Source organism: Dipteris shenzhenensis, chromosome 27 (assembly GCF_047967505.1).
Source record: "Dipteris shenzhenensis isolate YYH24624 ecotype China chromosome 27, Dip_SZ_1.0, whole genome shotgun sequence".
NCBI lineage: Eukaryota > Viridiplantae > Streptophyta > Polypodiopsida > Gleicheniales > Dipteridaceae > Dipteris > Dipteris shenzhenensis.
Window position 1 is genome coordinate 35791281 of NC_141622.1, and position 20244 is coordinate 35811524.

The window sequence follows — 20244 nt, forward strand, 5'->3', positions numbered from 1 at the left end:
TGACCTTCAGATCATGAGACTCACAAAAGGACTGTAGTGCGTCTAGGTGTCTCTGAAGCCCCTCTGCTCAGGAAGACAAGAGGGCCACGTCATCTGTGTAGAGCAAAATCTGGATCAGTGTGCCCGCAAGAGAGCAACCTACACCCCCCTGTGTCTGCATCACTGTCTCCAATATAGAGGCCAAACAAGGTAGGCGACAAAGGACACCCTTGTTTGACCCCGATGGTGCTCATGATCTCGTTTGTCCATTCGGATCCTGCCCGAACTCTGCCTGAAACTCTCTCGTAAAGTGCTATGACAGCCCAAATGATCTCCTGGTCATAACCCAAATCCAATAGGGATCGTATGAGGTGGGCTCTCAGAACCGTGTCAAATGCCTTGCGGAAATCCACAAAGCAACAATAAACCCTCTGCTTCCGTGAGCTCGCCTCCTCGATGATACATCTGAGCGTGAGAATGTGGTCCATGGTTCCATGATCACGCCGGAATCCGGCCTGTCCTGTTGCTCTAAGTCCTCGACATTCTGCAAGTCTGCTATCCTTGGAGTCAAGTACTGATGCATAAATCTTGGACATGACATGTCCAATCATAATGGTCCTGTAGTTCTCCGGGCTCATGGGATCCCTTGCCTTGTGGATGGGTGAGATAGTGTTAATGGTCCAAGTGTTTGGAAATCCCAAACAAATAGCTTCATTAAAAAGCTTTGCTAAGATCGGGGCTAGGAGGTTAATTCCATATGCAATGAACTTAGTGCATAGCCCCTCATGATCCTTCGCCCGGCCATTATGAAGTTTCATTACGGCATCCTTTACCCCTCCTCTAGTGAAGAGGGTGCAGGATGTGGGACAAGGCATGTGTGAGAGGTTAGGGACTGGCTGATTTGGGATGTCATAAAGTGTGCGTGCATAATCAAACAAGATCTGAGTGCCAGTGAGTGGCGGAGGGGACCGTCCTTCTAGAAATCTCCGCCATAAGTCCTTAGAGTTGTTACTAAATAAAATGTTCAGTAGCTCCTCCTCGTTCCGACGAACGAAGTCTAGTTTCTTCCTCCGTACCAGTCTACGGTACTCGTGTAGCGTATTTGGTGCGCTCGGAAGACTGTTTTTGGTTTCGAATCTGAGTTGACGGTGTAAAGCCTTACACTCATCATCGTACCAACTATTATAGGATATAGTTCCAGAGGGTGGTGGGTGGGTGGAGCGGGTGGTGTGGGGGAAAGCGTGAATGGCAGCCTCGTGTAGTGAGCGGGTGACAAGGGCAGCATGATCCTCTAAAAGGGGTATAAAGTCAATATAAGCGAGAAGTTTGTACAGACGGCCAAAGTAAGAAGGTGAGTGATCCCGATCAAAGCGTATATCGTGGTAGGTGGAGTAAGCACTGAGTGGGGTGGAAGGTGCTGTGCGAAGGGAGGTGGAGATGCTAAAGAAAAGGTATGTATGATCAGCCCCTTGGGGGAGAGGTGCTACAGTGAAGTTAGTAATGCGAGATGTGAAGACAGGGGATCCCATGATGTAATCAACAACACTGGAGCCCCCCCCATGTGGAAAGCATGTGAAACCACCTGAAGCGGGCCATCTGTCAAGACCATTACAGATAATGAGATTATGTATCTTGTCGAGGTCTAATAGGGCCTGCCCATAAGATGAGAATGGACCTCGGAGCTCCTTTTCGGCTTCTCCTACTGATCGCGCACCTCTTAGCGACCCCCCCAGCTCCTGGTTCTCCTCTTGCTCATACAACGTGGAATTCTTCCACTAAACTACAGCCACCGCTCTTATATTACCTGCACTATCCCATGGCCCGTATCTCCTTCTCTTGCCCGTGCTTTATACTGTCTCTCTTCTTGGGACCAACCTTCGGCTCATATGCAGTTCTCTCCATCGCCCAAGATCCTCCCGGAGCTCTCCTGCTCTCATTGTCTCCCTCGCATCTATCCTCCACGTGCAGTCGCGATTCCGCCACCTGCTCCTTCTCGAACACAAGCCTCTCCAACCAAGCTTTGCCCCGAGCAACCATCGACCTCCGCTCCTCGAATTTCGCCTCCCTTTCTACCATGCAGCTCACGACCTCAGGACTCCTTCCCTGCCAGCGTATCGTCCCCTTCCAGCAAGCCTTCCTCCTCTCCAGAGCCACGAAGCTCACATGCTTATTCTCCGTGAGCCCACGATCCCCTTTGGAATGCTCCTGCAAGCTGTCATCTCCATCTCCATCTAGCTCGTCGACTTGCCTTTCCTTCTCTACGTAGCCACATGCATGCTTTTCTTAAAATTAGCCACGTCACCTCATGTTCCTTTTTTACCACTCCCAAGGATTCCCTCAAATTCATAGACCAAGGCACTTAAAGCACATATGGTTCTAGTTAGGCATTCAATCACTTGCATGCCTCCAACACTTAGCATTTAGTTGCCCAGACTACCACATATGGTAAACACCATCCCGACACAATGGATTTTCAAGACAACCACGACAAAAAAATGCTCATGCCCTCATACAAAAAGGATTCGAGACAATCATGAAGAGTACATGTCATCCCACAACAAAACTCCGTCACACTCTGGATACCATGCTCTGGATTGTCTGCACCTACACTGCACTTCATTATCTCCCAGAAGTCCCTGTGGAAGTACCTACCATCTCAAGAAAGTATATCATCAGTGTGGAGTCCTTCATGAGGGTGTCCATAGTTCAAGGCCACCACCAACTAGCTATGTACATAGCTATGCACTCACCCATCAACATGCAACAAGTGAAAAACATTTTTTCATTTTTATCCACACAATGGAAATTATGTATCTCCATGAGCAAGGTCTCACGGGCCTCTGGTGTATCGGCCCACCCAGGTCCATGCTGAAACTGTGGTGACTGTGGCATGAAAGTGTGGGACTGAGTTCGGAAACTGGACGGTGACTGGGTGAACTGGGTGAGGAACGGAGATGACGAGAGAGTGGCGAGAGTGAGGGGAAATGATACTCAAATGAAGACATAATGAAAAGGCTCTCATTTATTCATCCAATATGATGTGACATGTGAAGTACAAGCCTTTATAGACTAGGCACACGCACTCTAGTACCAAGTACATATGGGATAACTTCCAAGGTGACACGTGGCACTCACACATAAAACAACTACTAGAACTCCTAGTACAATACACCACACACACTCTTTGGCTATGATTTCTCCAACACCCCCCTTTAGAGCAAAGAGTGTGAGACCCAACACGTAATAAGTAGACTGATCCCAAGGGTTGTCCCCCAAAAATGATTGTATGGTTTTTTACTTTGTTATGATTGTATTGACCACCCAGTTCAGAGTAAGGGGGGCTGACGGGTGATGGTCTACCCTTGCTGGTCGCAAGCTGACTGAGAAGTCACTATCACACAGGAAGCCAGAGTACCCTTATTGACTCCAAATACATTCATTTTAGAGGGACTACTCAAGGCTGAGAACCTTTATAGACTGAACTGGAAAACACACAAAAGGAAGGGATAGATAATCCAATGTAGTAGGAAAAAAGCTTGCTCCTCAGGTCCTATAGATGGGGCGAAAAGATTCTGGAGCTTGTCCCATGTCTCCTTGGCTGGACTATTAAGGTCAAGATGATGAATTAGATTACCTCAAACCAATAAGTGCCAGTGCCTTGTCATTCTTTGCATCCCACGCTTTGACTTGTGCTGATTTGTCTTCACCACGGGGATGAGGCTCCGTGCTTCTGACAATGTTCCGCACACCATGGCGCATGAGAAGCAATCTAATCTTTGCTTGCCATGTGGGAAAATTGCTTCCATTGAATTTTTCTATCATAGAGAGACTCTTGTTGAGCTCCATGTGTGCAAGGCGGGTACGGAACTTTAACGGAAGTGCTCTTGTAGGCGTTTGCAGCAACTGGTCGATGCCTTCAGGTGCTCCAAAGTGCAAGCATGTCTCAAGATATGTAAGGCGGCTGTCCAAAGCACACCGAAATGCTGCAGCAGGTCACCAAGGTGAAAATCAGATAGTTCAGGTTTGCTGGAGGGCTTGAAACAGCTCGAAAGCAGCTCTGATGTAAGTGGCTATGCAACAGCAGCACCATAAACCCTGATTTTGGCGATGGGTGCAGGCACGTCTTGAAGGAAGTGCCGACCAGCAAGCTAACAGGGAGAAAATGCGCTGATCAGCTATCGGAGAGGCTGTCAAGGGCCTAGCTACAGCTCCAAGATAGTCCGAATGAAGGCGGCAGGTAATGAAGACTCGAAACGGGTGCAAACAGCAGAAAACCAGAGATGGCTAGAGGCAAAGTGAACCGGCTAGGAGAAGACAGCATAGGATAGGTTTGAGCAGAGTTAGGGTTAGGGCTGAAGAGGGAGATGACATGGCATGATGAATTAGGGCACGGCCTACTTGCTTTGATACCATGAAGGAAACATGGTGGAGAGAGAGAGAGGAAATGATACTCAAATGAAGACATAATGAAAATGCTTTCATTCATTCATCCAATATGATGTGACAAGTGAAGAACAAGCCTTTGTAGACTAGGCACACACACTCTAGTACCAAGTGCATATGGGATAACTCCCAAGGTGACACGTGGCACTCACATAAAACCACTACTAGAACTCCTAGTACAACACACTACTAGAACTCCCAAAGTGACATGTGGGACACTCACATAAAACCACTACTAGAACTCCTAGTACAACACACCACACACACTCTTTGGCTATGATTCCTCCAACACCCCCCTTTAGAGCAAAGAGTGTGAGACACAACACATAAGGAGTAGACCGATCCCCCCTCCACTGTAATACTGCAAAGAGCAAGTCCAACTATCCAACACCTCCCGTGTGATAGTGACTTTTCAGTCAGCTTGCGACCGGCAAGGGTAGACCATCACTCGTCACCCCCCCTTACTCTGATCTGGGTGGTCAATAAAATCGTACCAAAGTAAAAAACCATACAATCACTTTTGGGGGACAACCCAGGGCAGAGTACTCTTATTGACTCGAAATACATTCATTTTAGAGGGACTACTCAAGGCTGATAACCTTTATTGACTCAATTGAAAAACACACAAAAGGACTAGTAGCAGTAAGCATCATCTACCACCTCAGAGAGGGATAGATCATCTAATGTAAGCATCATCTACCACCTCAGAGAGGGATAGATCATCCAATGTAGCAGGTAAACCTTGCTCCTCAGGTCCAGTAGATGGAGCGAAAAGATTGGAAGCTTGTTCCATGTCTCCTTGGCTGAGCTATTGAGGTCAAGACGATGAATTAGATTGCCTCGAACCAATAAGCGCTAGTGCCTTGTCATTCTTCGCATCCCACGCTTGGACTTGTGCTGATTTGTCTTCACCACGAGGACGAGGCTCCATGCTTCTGGTAATGTTCCACACACCATGGCGCATGAGAAGCAATCTAATCTTTGCTTGCCATGTGGGAAAATTGCTTCCATTGAAATTTTCTATCATAGAGAGACTCTTGTTGGGCTCCATGTGTGCAAGGCGGGCACGGAAGTGCTCCTGTAGGTGTTTGCAGCAACTGGTCGATGCCTTCAGGTGCTCCAAAGTGCAAGCGCAGGTCTCAAAATATGCAAGGCGGCTGTCCAAAGCACACCGAAATGCTGCAGCAGGTCACCATGTTAAGAATCGGATAGTATAGGTGTGCTGGAGGGCTTGAAACTGCTCGAAAACAGCTCTGATGTAAGAGGCTATGCAACAGCAACACCATAAACCCTGATTTTGGCGATGGAAAACTCCATGCGTGCAGGTGCGTCTTGAAGGAAGTGCGGACCAGCAAGCTAACAGGGAGAAAATGCGCCGACCAGTGATCGGAGAGGCTGTCACGGGCCTAGCTACAGCTCCAAGACAGTCCGAATGAAGGTGGCAGGTAATGAAGACTCGAAACAGGTGCAAACAGCAGAAAAGCAGAGATGGCTAGAGGTGAAGTGAACTGGCTAGGAGAAGACAGCATAGGATAGGTTTGAGCAGAGTTAGGGTCAGGGCTGAAGAGGGAGATGATGTGGCAGGATGAATTCGGGCAGGGCCGACCTGCTTTGATACCATGAAGGAAACATTGTGAAGAGAGAGAGAGAGAGAGAGAGAGAGAGAGAGAGAGATGTATTAATGCTTGCAGGAGGCCGACAAAGTACAAAACCAAAAGTAATTCATACAAGCTCCTAAGGGCTGAAGCAAAGGGCTCACTAAGGCCCTTGCTGAAAGCTAAAGTGCTAAACTGGTGAGCAAAATAGTAGAGTAGCAAGATAGCAAAAGAGTATTAGGTGCTCAAAGCTAACACTCCTAGTACATGATCAAGTTCCATATATCCAGGTACCCTGGTGGCTCTCTGATGTGACGTGAGGAGATCCTTTGTCTCGACCTCCCCCATCCAGCATAGTCTACAGATCCTCTGCTCTTTGGGTATGCTTGCAGCTCTTCCTGCCTCAATCTTTAGCTCATGTGACGAGACTCGCAATTGCCCGTTGGTGATCCTCAATGCATGTGAGACTCTCCTATCCTCGAGGTACTGAGGTCTGATGACGAGACCATACTCCAAGACCTTGAAGAAGTGGGCATGGTAGAATTGGATCTTGGTGGGGACTCCTCTCCCCCCCAAGCCCTAGACATATGGAGGTGAAGGAGGTCCAACTGTATGATACGGTTGCTCAAATCTCGTGGGATCATCTCGAGTGGTGCATCCATGCTGTACTGAAAGGGGGGAAGTCTGTCCATCTGAATGCCGTGACTACCAAACCATGTGGATACCTGTGCATACCATGCTATATCGACACCACTCTTTGCCAGTCGCCTGGAAGACCCCAATGCTAGCCTCGGTAGTCTCTAGTGGGGTAAGTCCCAAACTCTATGGAGGAAAGTCACTGTTTGAAAGATGGCATCAACCTGGAGGGGAGTCATGGTGAACTTTGCCTGTATAATCTGATGGGGGACCGAGGGCTTACTTTGAATCATCCTGGATCCCATAATCACTTGTAGCCTCTCAAATCTCTTACACTCTGTCGTTGAAATGTCACTCCTCCAGAAAGGAGCTGCATACATGGTAGTCAGTTTCTTGGAGTGTCAAACAGTCAACCCTTCGTTGGAGGGTCCTGGAAGTTTGCCTGGAAGCACTACCTTTCTAGTGGGTCCAGAGCACCCCGTCCTCGTGTGAGTCGTGCTGTAGCTGCAAGCGTCGTCATGAAGCTCTTGTCAGCATAGCCTTATGCATGTTTTTGTTGGGCTTCAATTCCCAAAAGGCACAAATCTGTGGACATTACAAAGTCACCCTTGCCATTTGCAAGAAGGATTAGGTCCTAAATGGACCCTGTGTTGTGTCTCATATCCATTATTTTACTCATCCTTTTTTTTTCTTTGAAAAAATTTCATTAAATGATAGGATTCAAGTGGTCCTGTGAACACTACCCCCAAATATGTGTAAGACTACACTATCTCGATTGGCTCATCTCGGTACGTGAAACTATGGCGATGGGTGAGAGAAAATGATACTCAAATGAAGACATCATGAAAAGGCTTTCATTCATTCATCCAATATGATGTGACAAGTGAAGTACAAGCCTTTAATAGACTAGGCATACACACTCTAGTACGAAGTGCATATGGGATAACTCCCAAGGTGACACGTGATACTCACACATAAAACCACTACTAGACTCCTAGTACAACACGCCACACACACTCTTTGTCTATGATTTCTTCAACAGCAGTGGCTTGTAAGACTTCTCGAGCTGATGTCTCGAAGTGGTTTGAGTTATTGCTTCAAGGCCATATTACCAACTGTCCATGAAATTTGGAGGAACTTATTGAGGAAGGCTGATGTTCCAGTAGGTCTAAGTTGGATTTTGAATGATTTGGTGGAAGTTATACCAATCATAAAGGTTTTTAACTCTCTCGAATTATAGAAGAGAATTGTACTCCAATCTTGCTTGAAACAATTGATTTTTCTACACTATACAAAGATAGATTTGGAAGATTTGAAGGCACAAATAGGAAAGCTTGTTTCACAAGTTTTCAATTACAGATTGGACAAGATAGATGCCAAATTATAGAGGGGGAAAAATCAGCCTTGCATTATGATCTTTGTTAGATGAAACCTAAAAAGCAAGACTTTGATTTTAAAAAGAAAAGGAAGTTGTAGATCTTGAAGATGTCCTTTGTTGGTTAGACTTCCTCTAGGAGACTCTTTATTTCGCCAAAGCATTGGTATTCCGATGGGCACATTTGTATTGTTTTTGCAGCAGCAAGCTTCTACCTTTTTACTTATGACTTTGAGTCTATGTAATGATTGATCTCTACTTATGAGTTTGAGTCTATGTAATGATTGATCTCTTGTGAGATTTGTTTGGTCGTTTTTCATAAAATTAGTTAGGTTGGAAGATTCATAGATGACGTATTTTCCAAATGCTCCAAACTTTAAAGATTTTATGTACAAAGACCCGAACTCTTCTTGAGAGTTTTGTGAACTTGGTTGTACAGCTAGTGGAAGCTACTATAGTTTCTTGGATCTTAGCATTACTCAATGTTCTTTAGGTTTGGAAGTTGATATCTATGATAAAGAAGAAGCACTTGAGTATGCTGTGTTGAATATCATACGCGTGTATCACATTGACCCAAACATCCTCCCAATTTATAGGTTCTCTCGCGTTTGCACAAGTAAGAGTGCATTTATTTCTCAATTTAGTAATTTGATCCTATTACTTCTCAAGAGGGGCTATAATACAAGAAAATAGTGAAGAAACTCCCTTTGTCCTACATTGTAGTCGGTGCTGGCCTTGATACTGGCCTGTGTGTCCTTTTCGGATCTCAACAAGACCATGCACTCGCGGTTGTCAAGCTGGATTACAGACTGAAGCTCTGATGCCAATGTAACATGCAACGGTGAATGATCGTGTCATGCGTAGCAAGACCTTCTTTAAACCTTTGTGCGAGGTGTATGCGTATGCACCATAAGAGACATAGAGAGAGTAGGTTAGAGAGAAAATGTAGATGACACGAGATTGGATCCCTGTACCCACTGAGGGCCCCCCTCCCCAAATGGGGAAGAATTTGCTTTATATCTTGGAGAATTGCAAAACGAATACAACTGACACTCCTTCAGAGAGCTCGAGAGACCTCTTTGAGGATGGCCCAATACGGAGAGCTGATCCACAAATGCCTAAGAAGCAACCCAAATCTCGACCAAGACCACGCTGCCCACACGGTAGGTGTGGACCACTATGCAAGGCTATTGAAGAGGCTTGTGCTGTCCCTAGGCATGCATCGGAGCTGCTTGATTGTGAGAGATGAAGGGAAGACAGAAATCTGAGAGTAATGGAAGCTAAGAGAGAGCTGTGATGTGAACTCAGAGCTGAATGATAAGAAAGAAAGAAAGAAAGAAAGTTTATTAAAGTCTTCGGAAGACCGATGGGTCTATGAGACTGTGAAAAACCGGAGACAATGAGATAGAGCGCTGTCGGCCCCTCAAAGGTGCAGTCCTGGTACGTCTCCTTGTTGTAGCTCTGCGTCTAACCAGGGCCACTGTGACCCCTGTCGGTCGGGCTTCGACTCTAAACAAGGAGGGGATGTCCCCAAGTATGATCAGTGTGTCAACCCTTTGTCTGAGATGTCGGGTCACAAGCTCCGGGTCACGGTCATGTCAAGGTCTTGTCTCATGGGGGTCTATGTGATTTGGTTGAAAGAACTCTGTGATAGAGCTCTGAGAGGGATCAACTGAGGAAGAAGTCTGCCACAGTCTCCATGCTCGGAGTATCCTGTCGCGGTGTCTAAGCACCTCATGAATGAAACCAGCCAAACACCGCTGGTCTGGGTAGGAGAGGAAACGGGCCAAAATCCTATAACTATCTGTGAAGAGGTAGTAGAAACGCCCTCGGATCTCATAGTAAACATGACACCTGAAGATGAAATGCTCCTCTGTCTCAACCTCCTGCATATCACAGTGTGTACATATGCGCCTCTCCGTGGGTAACCGCTCTGCTCTGCCGCTCTCAATACGAAGTCTGTGTGAAGAGACCTAGAATTGCCCAAGAGAGATCCTCAGCGAGTGGGGTAGGTGAAGCTACGTGTATCCTGGTGGATCAATGAAACCCTCTGTTGTGATATGTAAGAAGTGATCTCTGTAGAAGCCCAGCTTCATTGGAAGATCACTCGGGCCCAACCAAGTCCGGAATGTGTGTAGCTGTAGTAGATCCTCATGGATAACCTGGTTGACCTCGTGTGATAGGAGGGGAGAGAACGGAGCATCCGTGTTGTACTGGAATGGAGGTAGTCTGTATGTGGAGCCCTAGTCCCTCAAACCATCTCTCTGTGCGTGCATACCAGCACCTCTGGTCTCCCCCTTCTGCAAGTGCCATAGAAGAGGACAGTGCTAGCCATGGTATCTTGCTACGTCCAAAGGTGTAATCCCCATACTCCTTGACTCGGTACAGATACGTGATGACCTGAAATGCAGCATCTAGCTGTAATGGGGGTGACTCAAACTTCGCCCAAATGATCTAGTGAGGAACGGATTGCTTACTTCGGATCATCCGTGATAACTTGAGAACCTGTAACTGCTCCACCTTGACCCACTTTGTATCCGATAAGTTTGGCCCCCACTCTGTATCCGATAAGTTTGGCGGACCAAGGAGTCAAAAAGCAACCCTTTGGTCCATGGATCCTGAAAGTGAGAGCGGAAGCACTACCTCTCTAGTCTAGCCAATGAAGCATATCCTCTGCTCAAGTGTGCATGCATTGTGGGTCTCATAGTGAAGATGGTTCCGGAAAAGACGACCCCAAGGTAAGTGTATGATGAAACTACCTCAACAGGGGACCCATCAATTGCGAATTGCTCCTGGCGCATGACGGCTCGCTCGAGATGTATTGAAGATCATAACCTTGGTTTTACCCAAGTTGACCTTCAAATCATGAGACTCACAAAAGGACTGTAGTGCATCAAGGTGTCTCTGGAGCCCCTTTGCTCAGGAAGACAAGAGAGCCACGTCATCTGCGTAAAGCAATATCCGGATCAGCGTGCCCGCGAGAGCAACCTACCCCCTTGTGTCTGCATCACTGTCTCGAGCTCGTCAATGTAGAGGCCAAACAAGGTAGGTGATGATGGACACCTTTGTTTGAGCCCGATAGTGCTCATGATCTCGTCTGTCCATCCAGATCCTGTCTGGACTCTGCTTGAAAAGCCTTGTGAATGGGTGAGATAGTGTTAATGGCCCAGGTGCGTGGAAACCCCAAGCAAACAGCTTTGCTAAGATTGGGGCTAGGAGGTTAATTCCATATGCAATGAACTCAGTGTATAGTCCCTCATGATCCTTCGCTCGGCCATTATGAAGTTTCATTACGGCATCCTTTACCCCCTCCCTAATGAAGAGGGTGCAAGATGTGGGGCGTGGCATATGTGATAGGTTAGGGACTAGCTGATTTGGGATATCATAGAGTGTGCATGCATAATCAAACCACACCTGAGCGTCAGTGATTGGTGAGGGGGACCGTCCCTCTAGAAATCTCCGGCAAAAGTCCTTAGAGTTATTACTAAACAGAATGTTCAGTAGCTCCTCCTCGTTCCGGCGAACAAAGTCAAGTTTCTTCCTGCGTACCAGTGGATGGTACTCGCGTAGCGTCCCTGGTTCGCTCGGAAGACTGTTTTTGGTTTCGAATCTGAGTTGACGGCGTTAAGCCTTACACTCATCATCGTACTAGCTATTACAGGGTACGATCCCAGGTGGTGGTAGGTGGGTGGTGTGGAGAAAGGCGTGAAGAGCAGCCTCGTGTAGTGAGTGAGTGCTTAGGGCAGCACAATCCTCTAATAGGGGTATAAAGTCAATTTATGCGAGAAGTATGTACAGACGGCTAGAGTAAGTAGGTGAGTGATCGCGATCAAAGCATATATAATCGTAGGTGGAGTAAGAACTAAATGGGGTAGAAAGTGCTGTGCGGCGGGGGGTAGAAATGCTAAAGAAAAGATAGGTATGATCAGCCCCTGGAGGGAGAGGTGCTACGGTAAAGTCAGTGATCCGAGATGTGAAGGTAGGGGATCCCATGATGTAGTCCACAACACTGAAGCCTCCCCCATATGGAAAGCACGCGAAGCCACCCGATGCGGGCCATCTGTCAAGACCATTATAAATAATGAGATCATGCATCCTGTCGAGGTCTAATAGGGCCTGCCCATAAGATGTGAACGGTCTTCGTCTGTCTGCCGAAACTCGTAGCATATCTGCCTCCTCAAGGTCAATGTCTTGCAGTAGAGTGGAATCATCCCTGAAGTCGAGGGGTGGTGCTTGACAAGCACTTGTCCTCGCGTTGAAGTCCCCAACTAGGACTTCTCCGCGGCTAGAGAAGTAAACAATGGACTGATAAAGAGTAGCAAATGGGGATGTCTCATCCTCCCCTCGAATATCTCTGGCAAAGCGGGAGGTCTCGGGGAGGAAGTTGCAAACTGCAATAAATAGAACCCGGTTGTCCATGTGCCGAATCCGGATCCAAAGAAACCTGGAATGTGTATCTCTCTGCTCCACTGAGATGGCTCCCAAAAGTGTGGATGTGTAAAGGACTGCAACTCCTCCTGATCCTGGAACCCCTCCTGTCTTGCACTAAGACCTGCACCGAACACGGGATCAACCAAACGAAATGGGGAAAGGAGGCAAAGATACGGATAAAGCCGCCAAGAAAGATGACAACAAAGCCAAGAAACAAACACAGCTGAAACTCGAGGATGTGAACACACGCTACAACCGCAGTGGACTTGGAGTTGACAGCAAAGCAAAGGCAAGGTCCACCTCTGCCTCAGCTTCAGTCTCAGCTTCACTCTCAGCTACATCCTCATCCTCAGCTTCAGCCTCAACATCAGCTCCAATTCCAGTTTCAGCTCCACTTCCATCCACAGCCTCTACAGTTACAGCTACTGGCTCCGATATGCCCCTACCCATGACATCGATTGCTCCACCCTCCCCTAGGATAGAGGGGTTGTCACTGACACCATCTCTTAATCTCTCCCTTCTTCTCCCACTACAGTTCTCTCCGATTATGACACCTACTTTGGAGGGGTCATACACCGTTCCGCACTACTCGACCTTTTTCTCCCCTCTGCCTCTTAGTCAACCCACGTTTCCACACCCTACGGGGATCACCCCTCCAGGCCACTATCATCTCCATACCGCACCCATCTCACCCAGTCATCACCCATCCTCCAGTCTCATCACTTTCATGCCACAGTCCTTTTCGTTTCCACTAGAGCATGGACGAGCTGACCCATTAGAGGCTTGGAAGAACTTGCTGATGGAGGTGCATAGCATCCGAGAGCACGAGAGGGAGTTGTCACGCTTCGCACAAGAGTAGACACGCTTCACCGAGGAGCAAGCGCGTCTCATACAGTAGTAGTCTCAGGCTATCCGAGACTAGGCTGGGCTTAGACAGGAGATCTCGCAGCTCCGACAAGAGGTCACTGCTATACGCATAATCCCAGGGAGCATCTGTGGAGGCACAGATTGCGAGCATGCAATCTTCCATCGAGGAGACGTCCAAATGGGTCAACGTAGCCAAAGAAGAACCTGCAAGGGTAACCGTTTCGGCTACCCTCCTGGAGCAGCAGCAGAGAGCCAACAAGGCTCTCAACATCAGAGTACGTGGGATCCCACGCACTGAGGCTACACCGATGGCAGATGCGACGGTCTTCGTGGCCACTACTCTAGGGCGACTGAGCACAGGATTGAGAGAGCATGGCGGGTTAAGGAGAGGCGCTTTCTATTGCAGTAGCGGGATCAGGCCTGCAAGGAGGGGAAGTGGGCAGTAGTACGAGATGGAAAACTCCTTACAGGCCCCCGTTGCACACCCACCTCTCCTTCCACATAGGGAGGCAGGGTCTATGAGACTCAGACATCGGAGACCCTATCCTGCACCATCTGAAACTGTAATGGTACATTATGGTCAGAACTAGGGAACTTCTCGGAATCCTATACAAGTCTTTTATATAGAGATACATCAGAGTCCAAAGCGCCCACTACCAGTAGTCAGTGGGTATACATGGGAGTCTACCTACGGATATGAGACAAGGGATACAAGCGGGAGTGGGAGCATGAGCCCCCCCCCCCTCCCCCATGACGGGATGTACCCCCAGAGAGCTGTGGAGGGGGCAGAAGGCGGGGCTGTAGGTCGGGATGGAGGAGAATGGGTGAATGTGGAGGGGAATGGAGGAGTGGCCAGGTGACGGGGTAGGATAGGGCGGGGATAGGATAGGGCTGGGGGGGGGGCTGAGGGGTGGCGAGGCTAGGTGGAGGTGGTGAGGGCTGAGGGGTGGTGAGGCTAGCTGAGGGTAGGCGGAGGAGGCTGAGAGTGGCAAGGCTAGGCGGGGGAGGCCAGGCGGGAGGGTGGCACTGCTTGGGTGGAGGAGGCAGTGGGATGGCGGAGCAGCCGGCTAGAGGGAGGAGCTGAGAAAACTGTAAAAAGAGCTGCTGAAATAGACACCAAACCTTCTTCTGTTTGTGGTCCAAACCCTGGCTGTAGTGCTGCATGTACTCCTCCCTTAGAGGCTGATCTACACTGCTAACTCTTGCTGCTGTGCAGGGGATCTTTGGAGGTGCACATGGGCTACACTGGAGGGCTTGTAGAGCTGCTAGGAAGGCTGGAGCTGAGTGAGGATTGAGGGCTGCAGCCCCCCCTTTATATAGGGGGCTGTGGGGTGAGCCAACCAGCCCTAAACTGGCCGACCAGCTGGTCGGTTGGTTTGGCTGGCTGGTTGGGCTCTTTGCCCCATAAAAAGCCGCCTAGGGAGGGGTACATGGCACAGCCTATAGAAGGCAGCCCTTCCCCAGCTCGTAATCCCTTGATGGGAGCTCAGTGGTCTAGCCCTGAGGGGGCCCTTCTGGGCTCCTAACCTAGGTTGAGACCTAGACCTACTCGGAACCCTAAGATGGAAACACTAACCTATTGCTCTTCAGTGGGTACTAGTGAACAAGGACTGACTTTCTGACTTCACCTAAGGCTGAGAGGCTGACCTCCGTAGCTCGTGCTGCCTGACTATCCCTAGACAAGGGCTCACAATGGGGTCTCGGCATACGACAAAATATGCTATCGTACCAATATTTGCACTTTGTCGATGAAGCTAGTTGTCACCTTGCACCCAAGTGTGGGGGTGCATGTGACAAGGAGACTCTTTATTTCGACAAAGCATTGGTATTCCAACGGGCACATTTGTACTTTTTTTGTAGTAAACTTCTACCTTTTTACTTATGAGTTTGAGTCTATGCAACGATTGATCTCTTGTGAGATTTGTCTGGTTGTTCTTCATAAACTTATTCAAGCTAGAAGATTCATAGGTGAATTATTTGTCCAAATGCTCCAATTTTAAAGATTTTATGTACAAAGACCCGAACTGTTTTGTTGACCTCGAGAGTTTTGTGAACTTAATTGTACAGCTAGTGGAAGCTACTATAGTTTCTTGGATCTTAGCACTACTCAATGTTCTTTAGGTTCGGAAGTTGTTATCTATGATAAAGAAGAAGCACTTGAGTATGCTATGGTGAATATCATACAATTGTATCACATTGACCCAGACATCCACCCAATTTATAGGTTCTCTCATCTTTGCACAAGTAAGAGTGCATTTATCTCTCAATTTAGTAATTTGATCCTATCACTTCTCAAGAGGGGCTATAATACTGTTGGGCGCTGTTGATGTCAGTGGGGATGTCATAGTAGCTAGTCCTTGCTATGCGTAATGGAGTTTATGGTTTTCAATCTTATGAGTGACTATCGTGAGATTGGAACTGCACTTTGTTGTGTTTTTAAAGGATGAGTTTGGGAATGTTCCTGGATTCATCTAGGTATATGCTTCTGCCGTATTAGTAGACATGCAAATTTCACCTTGTGAAGTTTTTGTCCAAGTTGCGGCCTGTTGGTATTGTGATAATTCTTTCAGATGCTCGTTATCTGAATTTGCATTTTATGGGATATGGAGCAGCCGGTTCCTTCATGCTTGGATATAGATTATGCTCGCATTCCCTTATCTTTTTCTTCCTTCCCAAATGTGTGCTACAGGTGTAGACAAATTGGTCATTTTGCTCGGAGCTGCCCTTTGCAATCAGGCCAATCTGCTAATGTGAACAGCTCTTTATCTGTTCCTCATGCTTCTATGCCTCTTCAGTCAGACAAGATGCAACAGTTGAAGGCCGCAAGAAAAGAATGGAGACGGGTACATTTCCCGGAAAATAGATCATCTCACTGTCTCCTTCGGTTTCTTTGTCAAATCCTTTCCAGGGCTTGTCAATGCCGGATACACCTATGCCTGAAACTCCTCAATCTTCTGGTGTCACTGCTTCTAATTCTCAAGAGCCTTCTTCAACTCAACAGCCCTCTTTGGTTGGAATTGACATTCAGCGGGCTTCTTTGGTTATTGAGACACAGTCTATTGAGCTACAAGTGGATCTTTCTCCTTTGGATACAGTTCATAATAGTGTAATGGCACTAAATGTTGACAAGGATACTCAGACTGGGGTTGATACTATGGATGCTTTTGCTGGACTGAATACAGATGCCGAGCCGGATCTTGCACTTGCCTCTCCATTTTCCCTAGACACTTTCCATCCCTGGTTGAAGCAGGTTTTTGACCCTGTGATTCAAAAATTTTGGGTGCCCGCTTATCTCAAGAAGAATCACAAGGGTAAAAAGCACCTTCACTTTACTGATGGTGATGTGGTTCCTTTACAACAGTTTTTGCATGCAAACAATCTCATCGTGGAGGATATCCTTTTGGATACTCCCCATGGTGACTTGTGATCTTTTTTTATTTTCTAGTTTTCACTTCGCCTCCTATAATCTTTTAACTTTTGTACTTCATGGTGGGTTTTCACCTCTTCTGAGGTTTCCCACAGAGAAATATAAGTTTTCACTTAAAAAAAGTGTGTGTGTGTGTATGTGTATGGGCACTCTTCTGTGGATGTTTATCATTTCTTATGTTCCTCCCTGCATTAGTCTCTCCAAGATGCGCATTCTCTTGGAGATCTTCCTCTAGCCCAGTTGAAAGTGTTTTATCTCTGTTTTTAGTTTTGAGTAATAGCTACTCCATTTTGGGGAAGCTATGAATGTACATTCTTACAAATGAGATACTGCTTTTCACAAAAAAAAGTGTGAGTGTTGTTTATTGTATTTTCCCTCTCACTTCTTAATTCATTCTTATTTTAAATTAAAAAGTAAACAATTAACAAGCGAACTAACTAAAAAATAACGATAAGAATTGCTTCCTTATGTTTGTGTTGGTGTTTCATTTATTTTCTTATATGTATATCAGCTTATCTTTTTTCCCTTGTGTTAGCATAAGTTGTTTTTCTTCCTTCCTTCTTCTGCTTCTTTCTTTTCTTTCTTCTGTTTTTTCGATTAGGTTGTGTTGTGGTGGAAATTTAACCTGATATAACTCTCTCTCTCTCTCTCTCTCCACATTTCTTAATCTTATTTTCTGCTTTGTTTCTTCCTTTTTGCTACCAAAGTTTTTGTTGTTTGGTTGAGATTTCAAAGCTTAGTAAGCACTGGGTTTATCCAAGAGATTCCGGAATCTTTTGAAACCTAGATGGCAGTTTATGCTTGGGTACTGATGAGAACATAAGCGTAGCTTTGCTTACTAAGTTTGTATTGTTTATTAATTAATCTTAATCTTGTATAAAGTCGCTTACAAATTCCCTTTCCTTTGATCTTTGCTTGTTCTATAAAAAAATTTAAGTTGTAACATTGGATATATTCCACTCTCATGAAGGTATATGTAAATATCTTTTGTTGGATGGTAACTTGCCTGGCCAAAGCTTTTTAGTATTGTGTTGTTGACACTCTTGTATGGGAGCATATAAAAGTGATGAACGTGTGTTTCAACCACGTACTTATCTGTTGACTTGCAATTTTAATGACTCTCTACTATTTTAACTTTGCAGAGGATCTCTTTGCTTCTTGTATGGAGTATATTTTGATCTTCTCGCCAGTTTTGCTAGCACATCCTCTCTTTATCTCACAACAAGTGGAGACTCATATGCCACATCTGCCTTCCATTGGACTGCTTAGCCAATCCAAGGGGATGTTTGGATGTTTTGCGACAAAAGATGGAGGGGTACTTTCGAAAGTCATTGTGAAACAGTTTGGAAATGATGTACTAATGAGGCGTTTCGGCACAGTTTCCTTTGACAAAGACGGCACATTCAAGGAAGTTGCTGATTCTGAAGTGGAAAATCTTATAAATGAATTCAAACGTTCACATTTTGAAGATCATTTTTTTCCTTATCAAGGTTATGAGGAATTGCATACAGAGGAAATTACCCAAGAAAATCATCTGATTGAACACAGTTATTTGGATTTATTGTACCAGGGAAGTGATAATCTCTTCAACATGATTGGCTTTGACTTTCAAAAGAAAAAGAAACAAATATGGAGGCTACCATATTCAACTCATGGCAAAGAAGAGTGGCATAGTAGCTCATCGGAAGATAAACATATTCTCAGCTATGAAAGTACTCAACAATGCAACAAAAGAAACATTTATGCTCCCTCCAACCCTTCGAAGGTTGTAGTAAGGAATAATCCAGCGAGTGTGAATAGCAAACGATCAACGAGACCAGTCCAAGTTGTCCGCAGGCAAAAAAAACTCAAGTATAAGAAGATTGAAATACTGGGTGAGTTTGATTTTTTGTTTAAAGCTAACTCTAGTACTTCATCAGAAGGCTTGGTGGATAATGTTTGGACAGAAGTCCACCATTGGGAAGTTACTGCCCATTTTCTACTGTATATTGGGCCTTGGGAAGCATTTGGTTTGGTCACACCGGGTTCTTCTGTCTGGAATAGGAGTGGAAAGAAGATTTTTACAGAGTTGGAGGGTTTAGGTAATATGAGTGACACCGAGAAAAGTATAATCTTTGAGACACTCAGAGACATAAAGACCAATGCAATTTCAGTTTTGGATACATGCCTTGTGGGGCCTGTTTTTGGAGAGACTTTTTTTCACTGGAAAAAAAGGATGCACAACCAGCTCAAATTATCCCGCAATGCAAATTCAGCGGCAAAAATATGTAACCTTTTTTATGCTGCAGTAGGACAGAAGCATGATGGGGTAAATGCAAGTAAGGAAAATCAGCATGAAAATGGTGCCTTTAATGGCAATCACGTTGCTATGATTGAACCCAAGGCTGTCAAAAATGAAGAGGAAATTGCTCTTCATGGGTCTCATTGGGGAGATTATAGGCAGGATCCAAGTATCATCAGGGTTATACCAAGAGCTATGACCAAGGGCTATTTGTTTTACGAATGGAAATTGTGGCTTGCTTTGAGTTTACAAAGGGCCCAAAATGGTGGTAGTGTATCGGCAAAGCAGCCAACTGAGGTAACTGTTTCTGACTGGTTGAAGAATATTTCAACCTCAAGTCTTAATCCAGATCATTGGATAGGATGGTGGGTGTATGCTAGTGATTTTGCAGAGTTTGGTCTGTCCCCTTCTCGTGAGAAGAGTATGTGGTATGTTGCTTCTAAAACTGAATGGCTTTCACCTGTAATTATAAGCTCATCACAAAAGCACCGTTGTGCCCGGGTCTTTAATTTAGTTGGTCTGATGACTATCGCTGCCAAGATTGCTGAAGAGGCAGTTGAGTTCAAGCCATGCAGGAAGAGACGATTTATGGTAGTTGAGGTATGTTGGGCACCGGAGTTATGTACCAGTTTGATTAATCCATTTAAGATTAAACAAGATCCTGGGAAGCATCATCGTGCAGAGGGTCCAGATGTAAAAGGGGCATGGGTAGAAGTGAGTAGAGGGTTTATTGTGGAAGAAACATGGCCGGACAGCAGAGCTAGACAACCTCATGGGTTATCACCATCATGGTCAGCTAGTATTCTTGGATGGCCTTAAAAATTTTAAATAAAAGTGTTGTAAATGCTCTTTCACTTGTTGATGATTTTTCCCCATGATTGCTTACATGTCAGTCTCTTTCTTTGTATTATTGGTCAATTTGATTGGTTGTCAGCTTGAGTTTTCACCCCAATGTGGCCTGAATGCATGTCTCAAGAAAGTCGAGTACAAAATACAGACTTGAAAGTGCGACTTGGATTTTTGGGGAAAAAGTTTGGCTCAGGAACATCGTGAAGCTTGCAATGGTTTCCCCAGTTTTAAGCGTAGGATCAGCACAAAGGATTACTAAGATTTTCGAATGATTTGGATGGTTACACTTTGATTGGTTTTCCAATTCCTTTACAAAGAAAGGGACCTGTCTTTCTTCCGTTCTTATTTGTTTACTTTATCT

General features: G+C 45.9%; 1 protein-coding gene across 2 annotated transcripts in view; it reads left to right on the plus strand.

The window, feature by feature from the left end:
• The window catches only part of LOC147884230 (uncharacterized), a 57361-nt gene extending 37498 nt beyond the window's left edge, over positions 1–19863 (plus strand). For both annotated transcript variants that reach the window (XM_087398576.1, XM_087398577.1), the window contains exon 4: positions 17896–19863. In XM_087398576.1, coding sequence (XP_087254702.1) covers positions 17896–19853 — 1958 coding nt within the window. In that variant the 3' untranslated portion in view covers positions 19854–19863. The remainder of the gene's footprint in view (positions 1–17895) is intronic.
• The last annotated feature ends 381 nt before the right edge of the window (positions 19864–20244 follow it).